A 20,044-nucleotide genomic window follows, 5' to 3' on the forward strand; every position below is an offset into this window, starting at 1 on the left:
TTCTTTCTGCCAGTGGAGACTTCTCATAATGGCAAGTGCGAGCAACTCCCTCCCGACCTCCCTCCCTCCCACCAACGAGTGCACTATCCTTGACCACCAGCTTTTCCCTTCTGCACCAATCCTACTGAACTGGTCAGTGCCACCTTAGAGGGCACTGCTATCTTTACTGTCCCTAGAACTTGTCTAGTACACAGTAGGCCCTTACAGTGCATTCCAGTGAGTGAATGGAGTGAATGGAGCTGCAAGATTAATGCCAATAAAATCCCCAGCCTCATGCAAAGGTAATAGCATTGATTCCCATAGCAGCTCTGCAACGGACTGACTCTCACATGGCAAGGGCAGCCAGCTCCTTAATAAAGGTCTGCTCTGATCATCTCCAGCTAGTCTGGCCTCTTCTTTGAGCAAAAAAAAAAAAAAAAAAGACAAAGCAAGCTAGAAAACCCTTTCTTCCCTTCTCTTCTAGCCCAGAAAAGGACTTTGCCCTCCTCTCCGCCTCCCGTGAAACACTCAGGCATCTCTCATCATTCCCTCAAAGTCCATGTCCTGCTCCCAGCCCCAATTCTGAAGACATTTTATCCATCTTCCCCAGTCCCTATTGAGGAAACAAGTACTCTCCAAGGGGCCCAAAGTGGGTTAAAGGTGTGGCATATGCTCAAGGATTAACAAAGGCTTGGTCACAGGGACACTCAACGCAAGTCCGGCAGGGTGCTGAGGGCATACATAGGAAGCACGAGCCCTCCTGTGGAGAAGTTGAGATCACGCCAAGGCAGGGAGTGTGAAGCCCACCCACAGACCCAAGAAGACTGCTTCACACCTGCGGCCCTGACCTCTGTGTACGGGCTGCTGTATCGGTGAGGCTGACTGAAACCTCTGTTTTCAGCTTATCATGTGACCCGCACCAAGTCACTTGTTCATTCCTAGGGGCCTCGGGTCCTCAAGAACACAATAAAAGATTTTTGGACAGAAAACAACAGTTCTGAAACTTGAGTATACTTAAGAGCCTTACTTAAAAAAGCTTCCCAAGCTGGCAATTTAGCTTGGTGGCTTAAGCACCTGCCTGACAGGCACAAGGTCGTGAGTTCAAACCCTGGTGCCAAGAAAGCTTCCCAGCAATGCAAGTCCCTGAGGTCCATAGTGGTTCAGTTGGGGTCTAGGAAACAGAATGTTGAGCACATATTCCTGGGGGATCTGGGGCTCTTGGCCACAGTGCCACCCTCTCCTAAAAAGTGCTGTTTATTCTCTAAAATCGCCTTGGCCTTACAGATGGATCACATGTAATGTGTTCAGATGGGGTTTACTCCAAATGCACCGTGCTCCTCTGCCCACTCTCATGGAGCTGAGACTTCATACATGGCTCACCTGGGAATGTCATCTGATCCATAAAGTTTTGCTTTACCCTTCCCTAACTCACTCAGACTGAGCCAAATGATTTTAAAGTAAGAAGGAAATTTACAAGAAGGGCATTGAGAGTTTTGTATGAACCAGGCTCCCTAATAAGCTATCTGCTACCAAACATCACCCAAGTCTCATATCAAACATCAAAGCTTGGGATCACCATCAATTTCCAGCTGATGAAATTGAGGCCTAGGTCATGTAGCTAGAAAGAGACAGAAGCAGAATTTGTACATCTGCCTGACTCCAATGTGATACTATAGCTGTTGAATCTTTTGTCTGCTCCAACTCTTATCTTATGCTGGAGGGAGCAAAAATAATCCAGAGGAAAGAGACTGCCCACAGTCACTCAGGGGCTCTGGTTCCCTGTTATCCTTTGCGAGCTTGCTAACCTTTCTTTTATTCACCCCTGCCTTGATCTCACTGCAGAAACTGTGTTCCCCAGCCCTCCTAGATTTGGGGTTTGCAATTAACTGGGTCCATAGCTTACTGAGGATTTTTCCAAGGATCACGCAGACTCAAGATGTATTACACTCTCAGTGTGATTAGAGGCGTCTATTTTCACATGGGGCGTCTATTTTCACATCTATAAAATGGGGCTAAGGTACAGTGCTGCTTTGTAAGCTATTTAAAAAGCACTAATGTTAACGCCAAGCCCATAAGGGGCAGTCAGTAAATGTTTCTTCCTCACCCTTCTACCCTTCTGACCATGCAGGACACCACCACCTCCTTTACTTGTTTCCAAGTTCCACTCCTGCAGGTTCCCAGCACCACACCTGGAAAGCATGCTAGACTTACACATAAAAGAAGCATTTTCCATTAACTCTGAAGCAATGGCATGATCACTGCCTGCTCTTCTGGGACCAGTGGCCAGGGGACATGTGAGCTTTTTATAATGCTACAAAACGTGTCATTTCAGTTTTATGACCCCCTAAGTTCTAGGAGGTCCATAAAAGTTGTTCCAGCCACATCTCTCAGATACTTAATGAAAGGCAAAAAGCCAAAAGTAAGAAGTCATGGCTTTTTTAGCTTTTGTGCCACCTCCCCAGACAGGCAATTTTTCTCCTCGGCTTGATTTGCTCTGGCTTGGGGGGGACACCTGGACCACTCCACATCACAGCTCTGTAGTCAATTACGGGAGAGAGGGGTCCCCGACTAGCCTCTATAGACCAGTTGTTGGGGCTTAGGAGTCTCAGTAGGCATGGAACTGAAGGACCCCAAATGCCTCATCCCACCACCCATTCTGGCCTGGCTCACCTCTTTGACTGCTGCAGAACCTGGGGGGCATCCAGGGCCGAGAGATTGGGCTTGGCTTTGTGCAGCCAACCCGTGAGGTCATAGCGCACGGGGTCCTGTCCAAGTTGGTGGAAAATTTCACACTGGAGGGGCTGCTCACAGGTCCGCAGAGCAGAGATCCCTGAAAGCACAGACAGTGGCATGAATGGTGGGGACACTCAGCAACCAGCTGGTATCCCCAAGAACAGTTTCCATTTTACAGTCTTTCTAGACAGCAAACGTTACCAGTTCAAGATGCCTACATTTCTCTTGCAATAGTGAATTGAACACATTATTTCCAAAGTGAATGAATTCTATTCCTCTTTGCTTTCTGAAACCCAGGACACTTGTTTGACCCTAGCATTATTAGCACATATATTCTTCATAAATTTTGTTATGTGTATCCATGTATCACCTAGGCTGTGATTTATTTAATGTTTTCTTCAAGTCATTATTTTTATAAGTATAAGTACGTTCATTTTAAAAGCACCATAATATTGCAGGTTTGATATACAACCTAGATTTATTTTCTAATATGTATGGAAATAAATAGTTATTAATATTTTTGAAGTATTGATTCATATGCCACCTAAAATTGCCTTGAATATTCTCAACCAAATAAAAGTATAGCACACTCTCAGGAGCTTTTGGCTCACACTTATAGCAAGAATAAGGGTAACAGGAATAAATGGGCCTGGGTTTATAAGTAGAGGAAATCTAGTTCCCTGCCATTGATTGTGCTGTACAAGGGACCAAGCTACTTAAGTCGCTAAGCCTCAGCTTCCTCCTTGGCAAAATGGAGATTAAACAACACAAATTTCCCATGGTAGTACACGGTTCCTTGAGGATAATTTGTGTGAAATACTTCAGTACGCTGCCTTGCACACAGTACTCACTCAGCAGTAGCGGCTGTCACTGTTACCGACTGCATTTCACTTTGTACTGATACTCTGCAATAACACATGTTAGCCTCCACACCCCTAATGCCCAGCATCATGCTTGGCACACGCAGAGTCCAGAAGTGCTTGTGGAATGAATGCATAAATAAACTGCTGATTATTAATTACATTGCTCTAACCATTGTGATGCTCTCAGGTTGTGTCTCCACATTTGGAAGAGTTGTTCTCTTCCTAAATCACCCCAGACCAATTATTATTAGGAAGATAGTGTTGGATGATTCTTATGTCTCTTCTTCACGACTTTACTAAGTTTTCTTCCCTGCTATTGTCCATGGGCCTACATGCATGAGGGTCTTGAGACTTTCTCTCAAGACCTAGTCTGTTATCTCTAAACTCTAATGATCTTAGAAACTAGGGACCTGAATTTCTTGGAACTCTTTGCAAAACACACCCAGTCGAAGAACCTACAGACTTCCATGAAAAAAGAGCATTGACTTTGCTACCTGCCTGGCTGAACAGAGGTTCTTGGTGCCCACTCCCGGATCACCTCTAAGTTCTGGATAACTGAAATTATCATCAATGATCATTTCTAGTTAAGTGAAGTGTCACTGCCTCAAGAGCCTCCTATTAACCTTTTAGAGCTGTGTTGTCCCTAACCTCATGGAAGTCACTTCCCAATAGCAAAGAACAGCATCCCACAAGAAGCAAGGTGCACACCAGGCTCTAGTACATATGGCTGTGCTGTCCCTACGCAGGTATCTATTTATGTGGCTGCCCTCCCTCCAGCAGCCTAGAAGCAACTTGAGAGCAAGAAGTGAGATTCATCTGTCATAAGCCTTCTAACTAGCACAGAGCTGGGAGTTAGTAGGATCTTCCTGTGGAAAGGAGGAATACAGAAAAAAAGACATTAATGTTTGCTAAGCCCAAGGCAGGGTGCCCACTCTGCTGGAAGGGACACCCAGGCAGGAATGCCTTTAGTCAGTGATATGACCATCATTGGTCTGGTTTCTAGAACATGATACTGAATTTCAGAAAGATGAATCAAGGCCAGGCACAGTGGCACACGCCTGCAATTCCAGCACTTGAGGAGTTGAAAAAGGAGGACTGCTATGAGTTTGAGGCCAGACTAGACTATATTGTGAGACCCTGTCTCAAAATAAAAATGAAGGAAGGACAGGGAAGGGAAAGGAAGGGAAGGGAGGGGAGGGAAGGAGTGGAGAGGGGAGGGGAGGGGAGGGGAAAAGAAGGAAGGGAAGGGAAAGGGAGAGAAGGGGTGGAGAGGGGAAGGGAGGGGAAGGGAGGGAAGGGAAGGGGAGGGGAGGGGAGGGGAAGGGAGGGAAGGGAAGGGGAGGGGAGGGGAAGGGAGGGAAGGGAAGGGGAAAAGAAAAATAGATAGATGAGGCAACTCTGGTAAAGATGAGGAGCTTGTCATAATGGGCCCAGGATGCAGATATGAATCAGCTGACATCAAAGCCTGCCCCTGCCCAGAGTGGTAGTCAAGTCCAGGAGAAGCTATATTTCTTGGGAAGTGTGCCAGAAATCATGTTGCAGGGACCAGGGCTGCTCATTCCTTTCATTCATGTCTTTCTCCTGGAGTTGGTTTTCATACCACAAATTTATTCATCAAAGCATTTTTCTGGAAACCTTGAGTTTTCAGGAGACTCAGCTTTATTACCTCACCCAGGTGCCTGAACCCCTCAGTCAAGCCACCCACGGCCCCAGCAAGTCACCTCTGCAGTTTTCAATGCTAAGCATTGACTTCCTCTGGGTCTAGGGCGCTCCCAGCTCCCTAATGAACTCACTTGCCAATGTGGGGACACTCAGTAAATGTACATTAGGTGAGGCTAAGGGGTCATAAAGAGCAAGCCCTAATTAGCCAGAACATCCCCAAGTGTTCTGGTTGATGGAATTTCCTCATTAACTCAGAGCTAATCAGAAAGCTTTGGAGGAAAAGAACCCTTTTAACAAAATATCTGAATTAATATGTCTGTCATAGTTTGAGACAAAAGGATGTTACAGAATCTCTTTCTGGGCACTGACAGCCTTAAAGCATCCTTCTTGGGGTGCTGCATGAAAAAAGAAGAAGAAGCCACAAAGGCAGCAGCTGAGTCCCTTTATGCCCCGGCCACACCTACAAGATGCCTTCTGTTGCCAACCTGCTTTCTGTCTCTTTTGCATAAGTTTGAATCCAGACAATGTTCCATCTGAGAATCCCACTTCATTTGGTCCTGGATCACTGAGGTTTCACCTTTATCTCTTCTATGTCAGGTACTCTTTGTGCACCCCTTACCCTACTAGGGGTATTCTAGGTGCTGCCTGGCAGAGGTCACCAACCCAGCCTGTCCTTGTGGAGCTGGTGTTCCATCTAATGGCAACCACTTCAATGGAGAAGAGGAAACAGGGGAGGGAGATAAGGGTGCAGATAAAGGGAAGATATTATTTTGCTCAAGGTAGTCAGAGAGGCCCGTAGCCTGGAGGGAAGGTAAAGAAGCCCATTATGCTAGAATGCAGTGCAAGAGCATTCTAGGTAGAAGGAAATGCCATTACATGGCCCTTGAGGTAGAAATAGGCTTGGCATAGTAGGTGAGCTACAGTGCAATTACGTATCAGCCCATCTTTCATTACTATCACAAAACACCTGAGGCAAACTTAAAGAAGTTTTTAGATATTAAGTCCAGAACAGAATGGTACAGGATCTAGTAGGGTCCCTCAAGTCCACATCCCATCATGGTGGGCCTGTATCTGTATCACCTCCCTTCCTCTTATAAAGCCACCAGGACTCAATCATGGAGGCCCCACCCTAGTGGCCTAAACTACTCTGACACTTTCAGAGTATCCACTTCTAACTACTCGGATTAAGTTTCAACTCTTGAAGTATCATGAATGTAAGAGTTGGGGGATTAAATTCTTGTGTAAATTTCTAGGGGAAGAGTATTCAAACCACAGCTGACTGGAACACAGCAAGCAAGCAAGGGGAAGGAAAGGAGGCAGATGTCCCCTGAAGGCCTGCTATGTAAGAACACAGATGTGAGCAAGACAGAATGTGCCCTGCCCTTGGACAGACTGATGAAAAGCAAGAAAGGCAAATAAATAACAAACATCCCAGAGCCTGAAAAGGTTCTAAAGGATATAAACAGAGTCAGAATGGGTGAGGGGTGAGGGGCTGCCCATGGGTCAGCTTCAGACAGGGCCAGCGAAGTTCTCTGGGGTGACTCTTCACAGGATCAGGAGGAGCTCCTTGCACACGTCAGCAACCCCAGAGGCAGTATTCCTACAAGTGCCATTTTACAGAGTGAAGGTGACTCCCCAGAAGTCACTCGCACTGCAGTGTGGCAATGGAGCATGACCTGGCCCAGATCTTTATGGGTCAAAATCTGGGCTTTTCACAGGACCACCTCCTGGTTTGGGGGGATCTAAATGAGGTTCCTCCTCTGCCTCCATTCCTGAGCACATCAAATGCAGAAACACACTCATTTTTGCAACTTGGGGAGTGGAGGAGCCTTTGGAACAGAGCCACCTGTGGGGGTCCTGGGAAGCTGCTGTGTCCCTGACAGGCCTTTGAAACGCCCTCAGTGGGGCACAGTGAAGCCCACAATGTCTCATTCAGACCAAGGCTTCAAATATAGATGCTTCCTCCACCCTTTCCCTCTTTCATCTGGTGATGAGACAGATATACTTCAGACCCCAGAGCCTGGGAAGAGGGAATTCAGTCACCACCAGGGTCCTGTCCAGTGCTAGGATGCCTTATTCTAAAAGGTCTAGGATCACAGTGTGGCTTTTCTGGACAGTGGGCATTTCTACTTTCACAGGCCTCTTCTTCCATAATTGTGTGTGTGTGTGTGTGTGTGTGTGTGTGTGTGTGTGTGTATGCACGCATGCACATGCATGTGCTGAGTGAAATTGTGTGTCTGTATATTCTATTGTGTGGCTGCACTGGTATAAAGACAAATACCATTAATATTACTGATACAGAAGTATACATATGTATATTTCACCCACATTTTTTCTTATGTTTTGAAAACATTGTTGAGCCCCCAAACCCACCACAGATCCCAGACACTGTGTTTTCCCACATGGCAGAAAAGTCAGTCCCAGGCCTGTCACATGCACAGCCAAGTCTCTGGGAGTAATTTGGGTATGGGTGCCCTAAGATTGCTGCTGGAGATATCCAGTGCTGTAACTGCTGCTTCTTAAAACACCCTATCTTTATGTGAGCACAAGAATCTACCATGAATGTCCCACAGAGGTCTTGGTTGGTAACCAGAAGACAGTCACCACAGAACATTCACCATAGACTGGTCAATGTAAGATGATTACCACAGAATGGAATGTCACCTTCAAATAGTCATGATAAAATCCCACCATAAATCTGTCACCATAAGATGGTCACCATAGGACAGTTATGATATAACTGATCACCACAGGTTGGCCACCAGAAAAGGGTCACCACAAAATGGTCACCACAGAATGGATACCACAGGAATATCACTATGGAATGATCACAAGAGGTAACTATATAATAAGATCATCACCATAGCATTGTCACAATAGGACAGTCATCATAGGTTGGCCACCACAGAATAGCTATCATAGCCTGGTCACCATGGAATGGTTCCCATACTGCAATCACCATGGGCTAGTCACCATATGATACTATAGTCACCATCATAGACTGGCTACCACAGGATAATCATCAGAGGCTGGTCATCATAGAATGGCCACTACAGGCTGGTGACCAGGGTCTAGTGACCACAGGACCATGAAATGTTTGGGCACCATAGGCTGGGCACTTCTACTAGTGCTGGCTCACTAGGCAGCAGATCTTTTCCCAACTTCTCATGAGCCACTCCAGCTGGATACTCATCCCAAATATACCACCGAGACTGCACTTGTCTAGGTCACCAATGATGCCTATGGGTCAAATCAACAATGATTCCTCAGCTCACACCTCCAGGGTCCTCAGCAGCACTGAATACAGCACATCTCTCCTCTGTGGCTTCCACAATGCCATATTTCACTGGCCTCCCTCCTTCCTCGCTGGTCCTTCTTCTTCAGGCTCCTGCCTTGGTTTGGTGAACTTGTCTCTGACTCCCTGACACTGAAATGTCCCAGAGCTGAGTCCTTGGTCATCTTCTTTGCTGTTCCTCAGTGACCTCAACCAAAATTATGGTCCTCCATCTCCTCCCTACAGACTGACTTGCCTAGATCCCCATCTGCTTTTCTCATGGAGGCAAGCTGTTTATTTTGATCACTGCTGTATCTGCCTGGCAAGGACAGTGACTGCTCACAATAGGTGCTCCATAGGTATTTGCTGAGTATGTCTGTGAGTGAATAAGCCCACATTTGTACTGGTCCCCAAAGCCAGTGGGAACTGATAAAGTCTGAAAGCATATTTGCCTTCCTTAATGCCTGGTGGTATCGGAGTCTCAAAAGTTAATCCAGATGAGCCTGGTCTGCCTTCTAACACTCCTCCCCTGGATTGACCTTGGCAAGCACCTCCACCCCTCTTGAGATGTTTCCTCATCTTGGCAGTAAGAATATCTACCTCCAGATCTTAAGAGTCCTACCTGACCGTACAGCTAAAGCTCTGAGCATGCCACCCTACGTGGAACGGATACAGTATTCCTTTAACTGCTCATATAATGGGGTATACTCATCACCATCAACACCCTATCCTCCCCCAAAACCTTGCAATAACCTAAGCTGATGACAGAACTCTACACATGTATGATTCCCTCAGTAACTGTAGGAGAAATTGTGCAGAAGGAGGAACTAAGATGACTCCGTTCTTCATTTTAAAAGTATATCAACTAAGACCACAAGAGTTGTTCAGCATTACACAGGAGAAAGAGAGAACACTGGACTTGAATTTGGGCTGACAGCTGTCAAACCCTATGATCTCACTGTTCCAACTTGATGCCTCAATCTCCCTTCATTTCCTGCACCCATCACCAAAGCCATGCATGGATTTCACCTATTAAACACCTCTACATTCTACACACTTCCCTGGCACAGGCCAGCTTCTCCTGCACTGACCAACTGCCATCCGACTGTGTCTTCACATTGTGGCCTGGGTCAACCTTCCAGAACACCATATGGCTGTACTTCCCACTGCCTAACATCCTTCCTGGCTTCTCACTGCTCTGGGGCAGTGATGGCATCTCCACCTTGTCTTGTATTGTACCCTCCGCTTGCTGTTAGATGTATAAGAATGTGCATTCCTGTCACTACCAAAGAAATCAGATCTGCTCAATGGAATGCTTCAGAGTTCAACCTCAGCCTAACAGCACTTATATGTGTTTACCTGTGAAACTGACCATTGTCTTTGTCCCACAAGGGTAGGGACCATGCCAAGCCAGATCACTGCTATATAGAAGACTCAGTCCACCGTGGCTGATAATGCGTTGGTTACATACCGAATTAATGAATGCATAAATGAGTGGAACTGTATGCAGACACACATAGATATTTCTATACTCTCAGTCTCCGTGTAGCCCTTCTTAGAGCCTTTCCCATCTGATATGGACAGATTCCAACATCCTGGCTGGACTCAGCCCCCTCCTCCATACTCTTGCTCCATTACCTTTGGCCCCAGCTCCCGTCTTCTCAAAGGCTGCACGCAGACGCTCAAGTACAACGCTGTCTTGGGAACCCTCTATCCGGACCTCCTCATCCAAGACCCAGAAAAGGCCCTTGGCATCCTCAGTACCTCCTCCAGCAGATAAATGGACCTGGTGAAAAACCCAAGATACATTGAAGGGCCCTGATCCCAAGAGAGGTCAGCTGTGGGCTTTCTTTGCACCAGCTGGACATGAGGCAGGAGCCAAGTGCTAACTGTTAGCCTAGACCTATGCTCCCACTCACCCCAAGGCATTTGGGATTGAAGCCACACAGCTATAACAACCGCTCTGCTGTTAAGGGGTCTGAATCCTGCTTCTGTCTTTAACTTCTGTGCAACCTTGAGCAACTTACCTTACCTATCTGAGCAGCATTTCCTCCTATGCAAAATGGAGAACAGAAATACCTTCTTCAGAGGGCTGCAGTAAGGATTTAGTGAAGAGAAGTCTTCAGTAAAGTGCATCTTTCTGGATACACACAGATAGCTGATCTATTTGTGTGCTGCCAAACCTGAAAGGATTGATTCCATCCTCATCCCTTTCTCTTAAAACTCTTTGTATTTTTCCAAACTAAAATCTTGGAGAATGAATCTAAAAATAAAACCAGTTCTCACAAAAAAACATTTTTGGAAGAGAAAGTGAACTTGATTCAATAGCACAGACATGGAATTTTAAACCTATGCACTATCTTCAGTAACCCCCCAAGTAACTGTAATTTTGCTTGTGGGAAACTGAGATGCCTGGGGAGTTTCAAGCACTTATCCAAGGACCCACAGGAACTGGCTCAACCAAAAAGGGTGCTAAGCAGTTATGGAGAAAACGGAATGTGGACAGGGATGGACCATTCTAGCATTCCTTGGGACGCAGGGCTTCCCACATACACAGCTTTCACAGCTAAGGCTAGGAAAGTCCTGCTCACCCCAGGACAGTTGCTCACATAGTTGAGAATATGGATCCATACCCCTCAGAGCTCTGGAGAAGGAAAGGGACACATTTGGGGTTACACAGTGAGTCCAGAAACAGAACTGCAACTGCACCCCAGGTATCCCAGGCCCATAGCTTGGCCTTCTATGTCAGGGCTGAGATGGATGGCTGGGCAGCCACCTGACACCACAGAGCAGCGGCCCTGAGGACTGCACCACTCTTCCCACTAATGGTCTTGAGTGGTCTCTTTAGGCCTGACCCTTCCAAGGCCAGGCACAGGTGAAGAAGTGGGTAGGGAGAGAATGAACCAGAGAGGTGCCACCAAGAGACACAACATGGAAGACACCAGGGCTGGTGAAGGAGAGGGCTTTGCAAGGATAAGTACAGCTCACTGTGTGTCAGGATGAGCTTGGAGACCCACTCTGGGCAGAGGGAGACAAGGAATGAGAAGGGTGACCAGTGGTGTCCAGTGACAAGGGAAGGCCAATTGTGAGCTGTGTAACACGGTCCGTTCCAGGAACTATGTGACCAGTGTCTCACTGACAGGCACCACCCTGTCATGGGAGGTGACGGGGAGGCATCATTCCCATTTTGGAGATGAGAAAATGGAGACTCAGAGAAGTGAAACAATGTGCCTAAGGTCATCGAAAGTGGATTCACACCTGGGAAGTTCCACAGCCCAAGCACTTTCACACCAAAATGCAAAGAACAAATGAAAAAAAAGGGAAAAGGAAAAGGTCTAAGACAAGGTTAAACTAAGGTCAGAAAATGGATTCCAGGAGTAGAGTGAGGTGAAGACTCTGGCATCCCACAAAAAATAAAGGCCATCTGGGGCTGGGGATTTAGCTCAGCGGCATAAGCGCCTGCCTTGCAAGCAGGCAGTCGTGAGTTCGATCCCGGTACCGATAAAAAAAGAAAAAGACAAAAAAAAAAAAAAAGGCCATCTGTCCCCAAGGGCCACCACTCCTCCAGCCTCCACAGCTCAGGGCTCCCTGTGTGCCAAGCCAGCACCTTTATCTGAAGATACTCAGACTTGTCAGGCCAGAAAAGCTGAAGGACCCCGAAGTTCTTCAGTTCAGACCACAGAGGCCCAGGGGTGCTTTCTACAACAGGGACCAGACACAAAAGCTGAGCAGTGATTCTCATCGCAAGTTCATTTCTATCCCAAATTGATCAACCTAGGACCCAGGGAGGGAGGCAGGGTCCCAAGTGTGCATCTCTAACAAACCCAGGTGCAGGCAGTGTGAAGCCTTGGGTATCTTAAAGATTCACATCTTACTATATTTTACTAAAACTGTCACAGCTGGGAACCTTGGCCCCCTAGGTCCCTTGTTACCTGAGAGGGATTCTGATCCACAACTGCCACTGTAGTCCCTGGGGAAGACTCTGGTAGGTCACAGTGCACAGGGATGCCTTCCTAAAAAAATCACAGGATGTAAAAGTTAAATCCTTCAGTGAGTTGAGTCAGGCAGAAAACTTCTAGGGGAGAAAAAAAAATATGGACTTTCATTATAACTGTGATGATTAACCTTGACTGTCAACTTGACTAGCTTGAGAGACACCTAGAAGATTAGTGAAAAACACTTCTGGTGTATCTGGTGGGTCATAACTTGGGGGACTATATCTGTTCCTGGCCCCTTCCTCTTAGCCCCTTCCCCACTTGTCCATTTCCTGCCTGCCATAAGGTGACCAACTTTCCTCTACCATGATGTTCTACCTTGGAGCCAGCCAACTATGGACTGAAACCTCTGAAAACGTGAGCCAAATAAACCTTTCCCTTAAATTACGGGTGCCAAGTATTTTGTCCCAACAAGGATAAAGCTGACTAATACAACTTTTCAACCTTTCTTTTAAAAATTATTTTGCAAATTTGTAGTGAAACATATATAACATTAATTTTGCCACCTTAATCATTTCTAAATGTATGGACTGGTAACATTAAATGCATTTACAGCTCATGCTTTGCATTTCCCTCTTGATTAGTGATATCAAGCATCTTTCCATGTATTCTCTGGAGAAATTTCTATGTGCATCACTTGCCACTTGAGGTTATTTTGTTTCGTTATGTCTCAGTCTTTATCTGAATAAATGTTATCCATCAACATCCCAGTACTATCCTGATATTGTTCATCATTCAAGGTGTTATGACTTGTGTCTAGATGTCCCCCCCCAAACTTCACACAGTTATAGGTGTGGCTTTTTCAGAGGTGACTGGATATAGAGCATGTGATGCCAGGATTGATTTATTGTACAATGCTAGGCTCCAAGGCACTAGAATGAAGGGCGTGAGTGCTACCCACCCTAAGTAGCTTGGGTAAAATAAAAGGGACAGAAAGACAATGTTAAGGTGCCTTACTTGCTTGTTTTTGCTGACTTCTGCTTACCATGAACTAGTTATCCTCTGCAGTCCCCTTCTCCTAAGCTAACCTGCCTTGGAGCCAGCCAGTCATGGCCTGAAACTACTACAAACTGTACAAAATGTGAGATAAACAAATCCTTCCTTCTTTTACTTTGAGTGTCAAATATTTTGTCTCAGCAACAAGAGAAAACTAACTAAAACACAGGATCATCAGCAATCACGCAAGAGCTTCATCATAAACTAGTAATTCAGAGGAGAGACAAAAGGGGACAGAGGGTAATCAATATTAGGGATATGATCAAAGTATTTCACATATATGTATGAAAATTCACAATGAAACTCCTTATTCTATATAATTAATATGTGCTTATTAAAAAAGAAACTGATAATTCAGTATAAACTTTTTAAATATTTTCAGATCACCTAATAAATCCTAGGCTGAATGCCCAGTGCTGGAAGAAACAACATAAATATGGTTAGTAATAACTGCCATTAAATGCAACAAGAAATAGCAATGCTGTGTATCTTGATGTTCATCACAGTGTTATTTGTAGCTTAAACTTGGAAATCACCCAGAGATCATAAAAAGAGTTAATAACCGCTGAAATGCATGTTTACTACAATTCGCAAATAGAGCAGGGAAACATAATGTAAGGCCTTGAGGAAATCAGCAGACAACAAAATCATGTGCACAGAGAACAGGAAATCCATACAAAAGACAATACGGAAAAATGATTGATGTGAAGTACTGAGAGCAGTAACAATGGTTGCCTCTGGGTAGTGGGGCTAAAGGAAACTATTTATACTAACTTTCTAGTTTTTAATAAAAATCCTGCATTATTTTGATAATAGGAAGTGAAATGTTACAGGAAAACTGGTACTTTGTATTGAATCTTAACACTGACTAGGCACTGTCTATCCTACTTCATTAAACACTCATAACAGCTGGTTATAGGAATGTGGTAATCTTCTTTGTAAAAAAGCTTTGCTGTCTGCATTACAGCCCTGTGCCAATGCTCTTTGCAGACTGATATTGCAGCTTTTGTATTAGGAAGTGAAGCCAATGTCCTTTCTCCTTGAATCAGGGCTCAGCCTTGGTTTTACTCTAACCAATCAAGAGTCTGCAGAAGTGACCCTGTGGCAGCTCCAAGTCAAAGCCTCAAGGTGCTCTGCACACTTCTCCCTCCAGCACCATGATTCTCACCTGTGCTGGTTTGCTGGAGGCTGAGGCATCAGGGAGCATGGACTAAGTTCACAGGCAGAGAACCTCTAGACACATGAAACAACCCAGCAGAGGTCATCAGAGCCACCTTCCCAAATTACACCCGTCTACAGATTCAAGAGCTGACCCAGCCAAACCCAGAAGAGTTGCCCAGGCTGTCCAGAGACTTGTGAGCAACAACAAAAAAGCTTTTTAAAACCACCATATTTGGGGTAGCTTGTGCAGCTTTATTATGGAAAATGGTAACTGGTACAGTAGTACTATTAGCTCTGTTTTCCATGTAAAGAAATTAATGGTCAGCAAGAGGGAGTGACTTTCCTAAGGCCACACAAGCCAATAAGTAACAGATAGGATCAGATGCCATTAACATTATTTACTAGAAATCTATCCATGTCACTAATTTCACTTCGACTCCCACCTGGGCTCCAACCAGAAGAATGACTAATTTTAATATTCATTATCCTATAAATGATATGAGTATTTGTAGTATTTTTTCATTAACTTTTACTGAGATCAGAGTGGTCACCTTCAAAAAATGGAGGAGTTAGGGGCTAGGGATCTGGGGTCCTATTAGCATCCTCACTGTCACCTGGGTACATGCATATGCTTATTTGGATAAATTCATGGAGCTGCACACTTGTGCTTTATATACTTTTCCACACGGCTGTGGCTTGAATGTGTCACTCCAAAGTACAGGTGTGGAATCTGCATGGCCAAGGAGACCACGTGATAACCCTGAGCAGTGCAGCCTTCTCAAGGTTATTAGGCCATGAAGGCTCAAGGCCCTGATAGAAGAGGCTTCACTCAGTATTCTTGCCCTCCACTTTCCAGGACAGGTACTCACTTCTGGGGGCAGCCCAGAAGTGCCATCCACAAAACACAGCACAGCCTCAGCAAACATCACACCCACTGGCAGCTTGACCTTAGACTTTTAAGCCTCCAGAGTGAGGAAATACGTTTCTGTTCTTCATACAGTAGCCAGTCTCAGGTATTCTGGTAAAAGCAGCACAAATCAAGCTTGGACATGTGTAAATGTTTAAACAACTTTGTAAATGAGAGAAGGGTTGGGTACATTTGAACACGTACCCAAATGTGTTCCTGCCTCACATGCATGCGCTTTCTGTCAAGTGCCCCAAGAAGAGTGCTGCTGGATCCCAGGGGGCATGTGCCTTTAACTGCTAGAGATTGCCACCCTGTGCTCCACAATGGACTGCAGGCTGCTGGCTGCTGTCTGCACCACCACAGGGCTTCTGCCCTAGGAAGGACACGAGAGTGGCTCTGAGCCTGGGTGTGGTAGACAAGGAGACAGATGTCATCACATAAAGGGGGTAGCATGAGAACAAGGACTGGGGATGTCCCGGAGGCTGGGGGCCTTGGGTTGAGGCAGTGGGTGGAGACCAGACTGTCATCAGACACAGAGTAGCAGAGGCCCAGAAAGCCACATGTGAAATGGGACTGTTCTATGATGAACCACATAGGGCACGTTGTGTGCTGTTGAGGGAGGATTTGCTGCCTCTGCCTTAAAGCCCTGGTGAGGGTCCAATTCCAGGTTACCCTTACCTCTTGATATCGCTCTAGCACTGAGACAAAGGTTCGCTGATAGAAAAGCAACTGGAGACGCTCATGAACATAATTATGGCACAGCTCCTCAAAGGTGGCTGCTCGGTCCTTGCCCTGGTGCCGGGGGTTCTGAAAGCCTGGAGAATCTACAACCATGATGGAGGCCATGGCGAGATGGTGGGACGAGAAGGATCTAGGGAGAAAAGAGAAAGTTCTTAACATGACATGGAATCTGAAAGCCTACCAGATCAAGACTCCCTTTTTCCCACAGCAGAGTTGGACAAATTCAAGCCGCATGCCAAGTGGGTTTGGAAGTCCAGAAGCTCTGTTTTCAAAACCAAGCTGACTGCTTACAAGCTGTATGACCCTGGGCAAGTTACTTAGACTCTCTGAATATGGGTTTCCCCAACTGGTAAACAAGGATGGGAGTGAGTAGCTGATCTCACAGACTGAAGTAAACACCAAAGGAGTCAAAAGTGTAGAAAGTGCTTCATGACACTTGGACTCAAGAAGCTTTCAAAAATGTGACTTAGAGGAGTGGAGAAATAATCAGCCAATGGAAACCCAAAACTGGCTCCAAAGCTACAGTTAAGAGTTTCCTTTACTGTCTCCAGTGGCACACTGAGCCAGGAATATCATTCTGTTCAGGGGATCCATTTACAAAGTTCTTTTAAGCTATCACTTCCTAGAATTCTCCCAATGAATCTGCCTGGGTGGACAGAGCAAGGTCTATTTCCATGAAAATGTGCAAGTTAGGAGACCTGGGGGTCAGTCACATGTGGGCTTTACCCCTTCTCTCTGCCATAGGTTGTATGTCTCTGGAAAATTTCCCAACTTCTCTGAGCATCAGCATGGAGAGGTTAATGATGAACAGGTGCAGTGGCAAAAGCCTGTAATACCAGCACTCTTGGAGACCAAGGCAGGAAGACTGCAAGTTCATGGCCAGCATTAGCATGGGTCATTTAGTAATTTAGTGACCCTGTCTCAAATAAAATTTTAATAATGCTGAGAATTATAGCTCCATGAGAAGTCTCTTGTTTTAATCCTCCTACTAAAAAAAATATATTAATGTTGAAAACCAGCTACAGTGGCTCCTGGGAGGACAATGGATAAACTCATCCACCACTGTGACCACGAAGTCTACCAGGTGGTCAACACTCGGGAAATGTCATTTGCATTATCATCATTAGCATGATCATCTCACAGCTTCGGAGAAGCCTTCGCATGCACCTTGATTCTCTGTTCTCCCTGCTGAGATTCCCCATCTAATAAAGTGTATGAAGACAGAGATAACTCAGCTAACCTGGGGAAGGCAGGTGCCTATTAGAGACTCAAATGAGAGTTTGTTATTGACAAGCCCATTTCAAAGATGTGGCCCCTGAGAATCCAAGCTATGGAGCAGTTACGTTTGCAGGCTAACGGGGCTCCAGTACCTGAGTTCATTCCACTTCTGTACCCCTTCAAGCACACATGACCCCCTCTGCTTCTGGATAAAGTACCTGTGGCCTCTGAGAGCAACTACTCTATCAACAACAGACCGAGGGGCTGACTCTAGGCCTGCACCAACTTAGAGACCTTGGCTTTCTATGGCTGTGTACCAGCCTCAGCCTTTAACAGGATTTCAGAAGCCTAATTATGCTTCTTGCTCCCCCAGAGGAGGCAGGGAAGCCTTTGCCCATGTTCTCCAGTGGGCCCGCTGGAACCACTTAAAATGTTTCCAAAGATGAGCTCAGAAGATGCAAAATGAGGCCCCATGTGCCTACAGCCCAGCAGGGGCACCTTGTAGACACAGCCACCCCCAAATTATATCCTGGTTCCTCCTTGTCCCAGCAAGAAAAATGAGACAAGTAAGTGATATGAACAATTAGGGGGATAATTCGAGGAGACTCAAGGCATGAGGTGAGGGTGCAGCCTCCCTGCCTCACCTCATCTGTTCAATGGGCTGATGTGAAACTATAGGATATGAGGCAAATTACACCAGGGGAGTGGTCCCCAGGCTTTAGCAGACACCCAGAAGTCATCAGGCTTTACAACTAGTATTTTTACTGTCACTATTAGAAAGCCACTTTGATACATAATTATTTTTTAATCCTCACCTCCACTCTGGGGAACACAGCTATTTCACAGGTGCGTAAAGGGAGGTCAGAGAGGTGAATGGATTCACTCAAGTCACACAGCCAGTGAGTGGGCAGCCACGGTGAAATTTAAACCCAGCATTTCCCACTGACAACCCTCTTGCCTGTTCTAAAAATACACTCTGCGGTTTGTATCTTTCACTCTGAGTAACTATATACAGTATATTAACTATTGTTATTCTCTTATTTTGTTATGAAATTTTGTTTTATGTTTTCATAAAATAGAACAAAACAGTGCTCCTTAGCAAAAGTGCAAAAATGCTACTCTGCAAAACTGCTCCACTGCCAGAGGCCCACTCCGTGAAGGACAGAAGGCCGCCATTACCTGTTGATGAGCGAGACCACAGCCGCAAAGAGCTCTTGGTACAGGCCTGAGGCCATGCCCTCCACACACTCCGTGCCCGTCATCTTGAACCCTTGAGGTGGGAGAGAGGCAAAGTCAGGATCCTGTGGTCACAGCGGTGCCCAGAGTCCTGAACGTAACTGTAGAGCAGCAGGGGTCACTTGACAGCAGCAATGTCCCTCCCAGTCACCGCACCCCCTTGCGGAAGCATTGTGCTCCCGTTCTCAGGACAGTGTTCCAGTCTTATCCCACAACCTGGCCTCCTACTGCTCTCCAAGTTGCTTTTCTCTTCACTCCTCAGGGCTCCCCTTAGAGGTCACTGCTACAGTGTGGATACGTAATGTGCCCCACTGGTCCACGTGTGAAGGTTTGGTCCCCGGCCCAGGGCGCTACTGGGAGAAGATGCACCGTGCAAGGGGTGGGGCATAGCGGGAGGGCTCTGGCTTTTGGGGGTGCCCTTAAAGGGGACTAGTGGGACCCTGGCCTCCTGTGTAAAAGTACTCTCTGCCCCACCTCATTTCCTGACACCATGAAGTGAGGGGCTTCCTCTGACATGTGCTCCCTGAAAGAAACGCTGCTTTGCCACAGACCCAAAAGCAACAGTGCCAAACAACCAGGCATGAAAACCTCTAAAACTGTAAGCCAAATAAGCCCTTTCTCTTTTTAAACTGGCTATCTCAGGTGTTCTGCTCTTGTGATGGAAAGCTAATACAGTCACCTCCTCAGGGAAGCCTTCCTTGACTAGTGACCACCACCATTAGGCTAATTCTCAATTTTACTTGCTTTTATACAACCAACTGTGGCCAACCATTTACTTGTGTGATTATTTTATTGACCTGTGTCTCCCCCATGTGGCTGGGAGTGCCCTTCATTTAGGGACTGTCCTGGCATTTTTTGGTGTTTAAATCTTCAGTGTCTGTAAAAATACAGTAAATGTTTGCTGTTCCTGTTTTCCAGAAGGAAACTTGGCAATTTTATATCAGAAGCTATAACTTATTCCTATACTGGGGCTTAATAATTTTATTCCTTGTCTTTTATTCTAATGAAATATTCTGAGAAACAAGGATGCCTGCATAAATAGCTCCTCCAATTGTTGATTAAATTGGCAAGATCGCTTTTTTGAAACAATTTCAATATCTTACAACAGCAAGTGGGTAAGATAATTTGTAGGCTGTTGGTGCAAAGGAATGTTCCCAGTCAGGTACAGACATATAGAGAATGAGATTGGGAACGTGCCTACTTACAATGCTAGGAAGAAAAGCTTACAAAACTATAATTATGGTCATGGTCTCTGCTTTGCTTAAACATACACATGCTT

At 45.8% G+C, this 20,044-nt stretch overlaps 1 protein-coding gene across 3 annotated transcripts in view; it reads right to left on the reverse strand.

The window, feature by feature from the left end:
• Window positions 1-20,044, reverse strand: part of Myo18b (myosin XVIIIB) — a 246,939-nt gene that overhangs the window by 162,278 nt on the left and 64,617 nt on the right. For all 3 annotated transcript variants that reach the window (XM_013142193.2, XM_013142192.2, XM_063226027.1), the window contains exons 14-18: window positions 18,709-18,799; window positions 16,249-16,441; window positions 12,444-12,524; window positions 10,150-10,297; window positions 2,650-2,809 (exon numbers count right to left, since the gene is read on the reverse strand). In XM_013142193.2, the coding sequence (XP_012997647.1) occupies window positions 2,650-2,809; window positions 10,150-10,297; window positions 12,444-12,524; window positions 16,249-16,441; window positions 18,709-18,799 (673 nt within the window). The remainder of the gene's footprint in view (window positions 1-2,649; window positions 2,810-10,149; window positions 10,298-12,443; window positions 12,525-16,248; window positions 16,442-18,708; window positions 18,800-20,044) is intronic.

This window comes from Cavia porcellus, unplaced genomic scaffold (genome assembly GCF_034190915.1).
Source record: "Cavia porcellus strain 051 isolate PalLab524CR breed Dunkin Hartley unplaced genomic scaffold, mCavPor4.1 scaffold_16, whole genome shotgun sequence".
Classification (NCBI taxonomy): domain Eukaryota; kingdom Metazoa; phylum Chordata; class Mammalia; order Rodentia; family Caviidae; genus Cavia; species Cavia porcellus.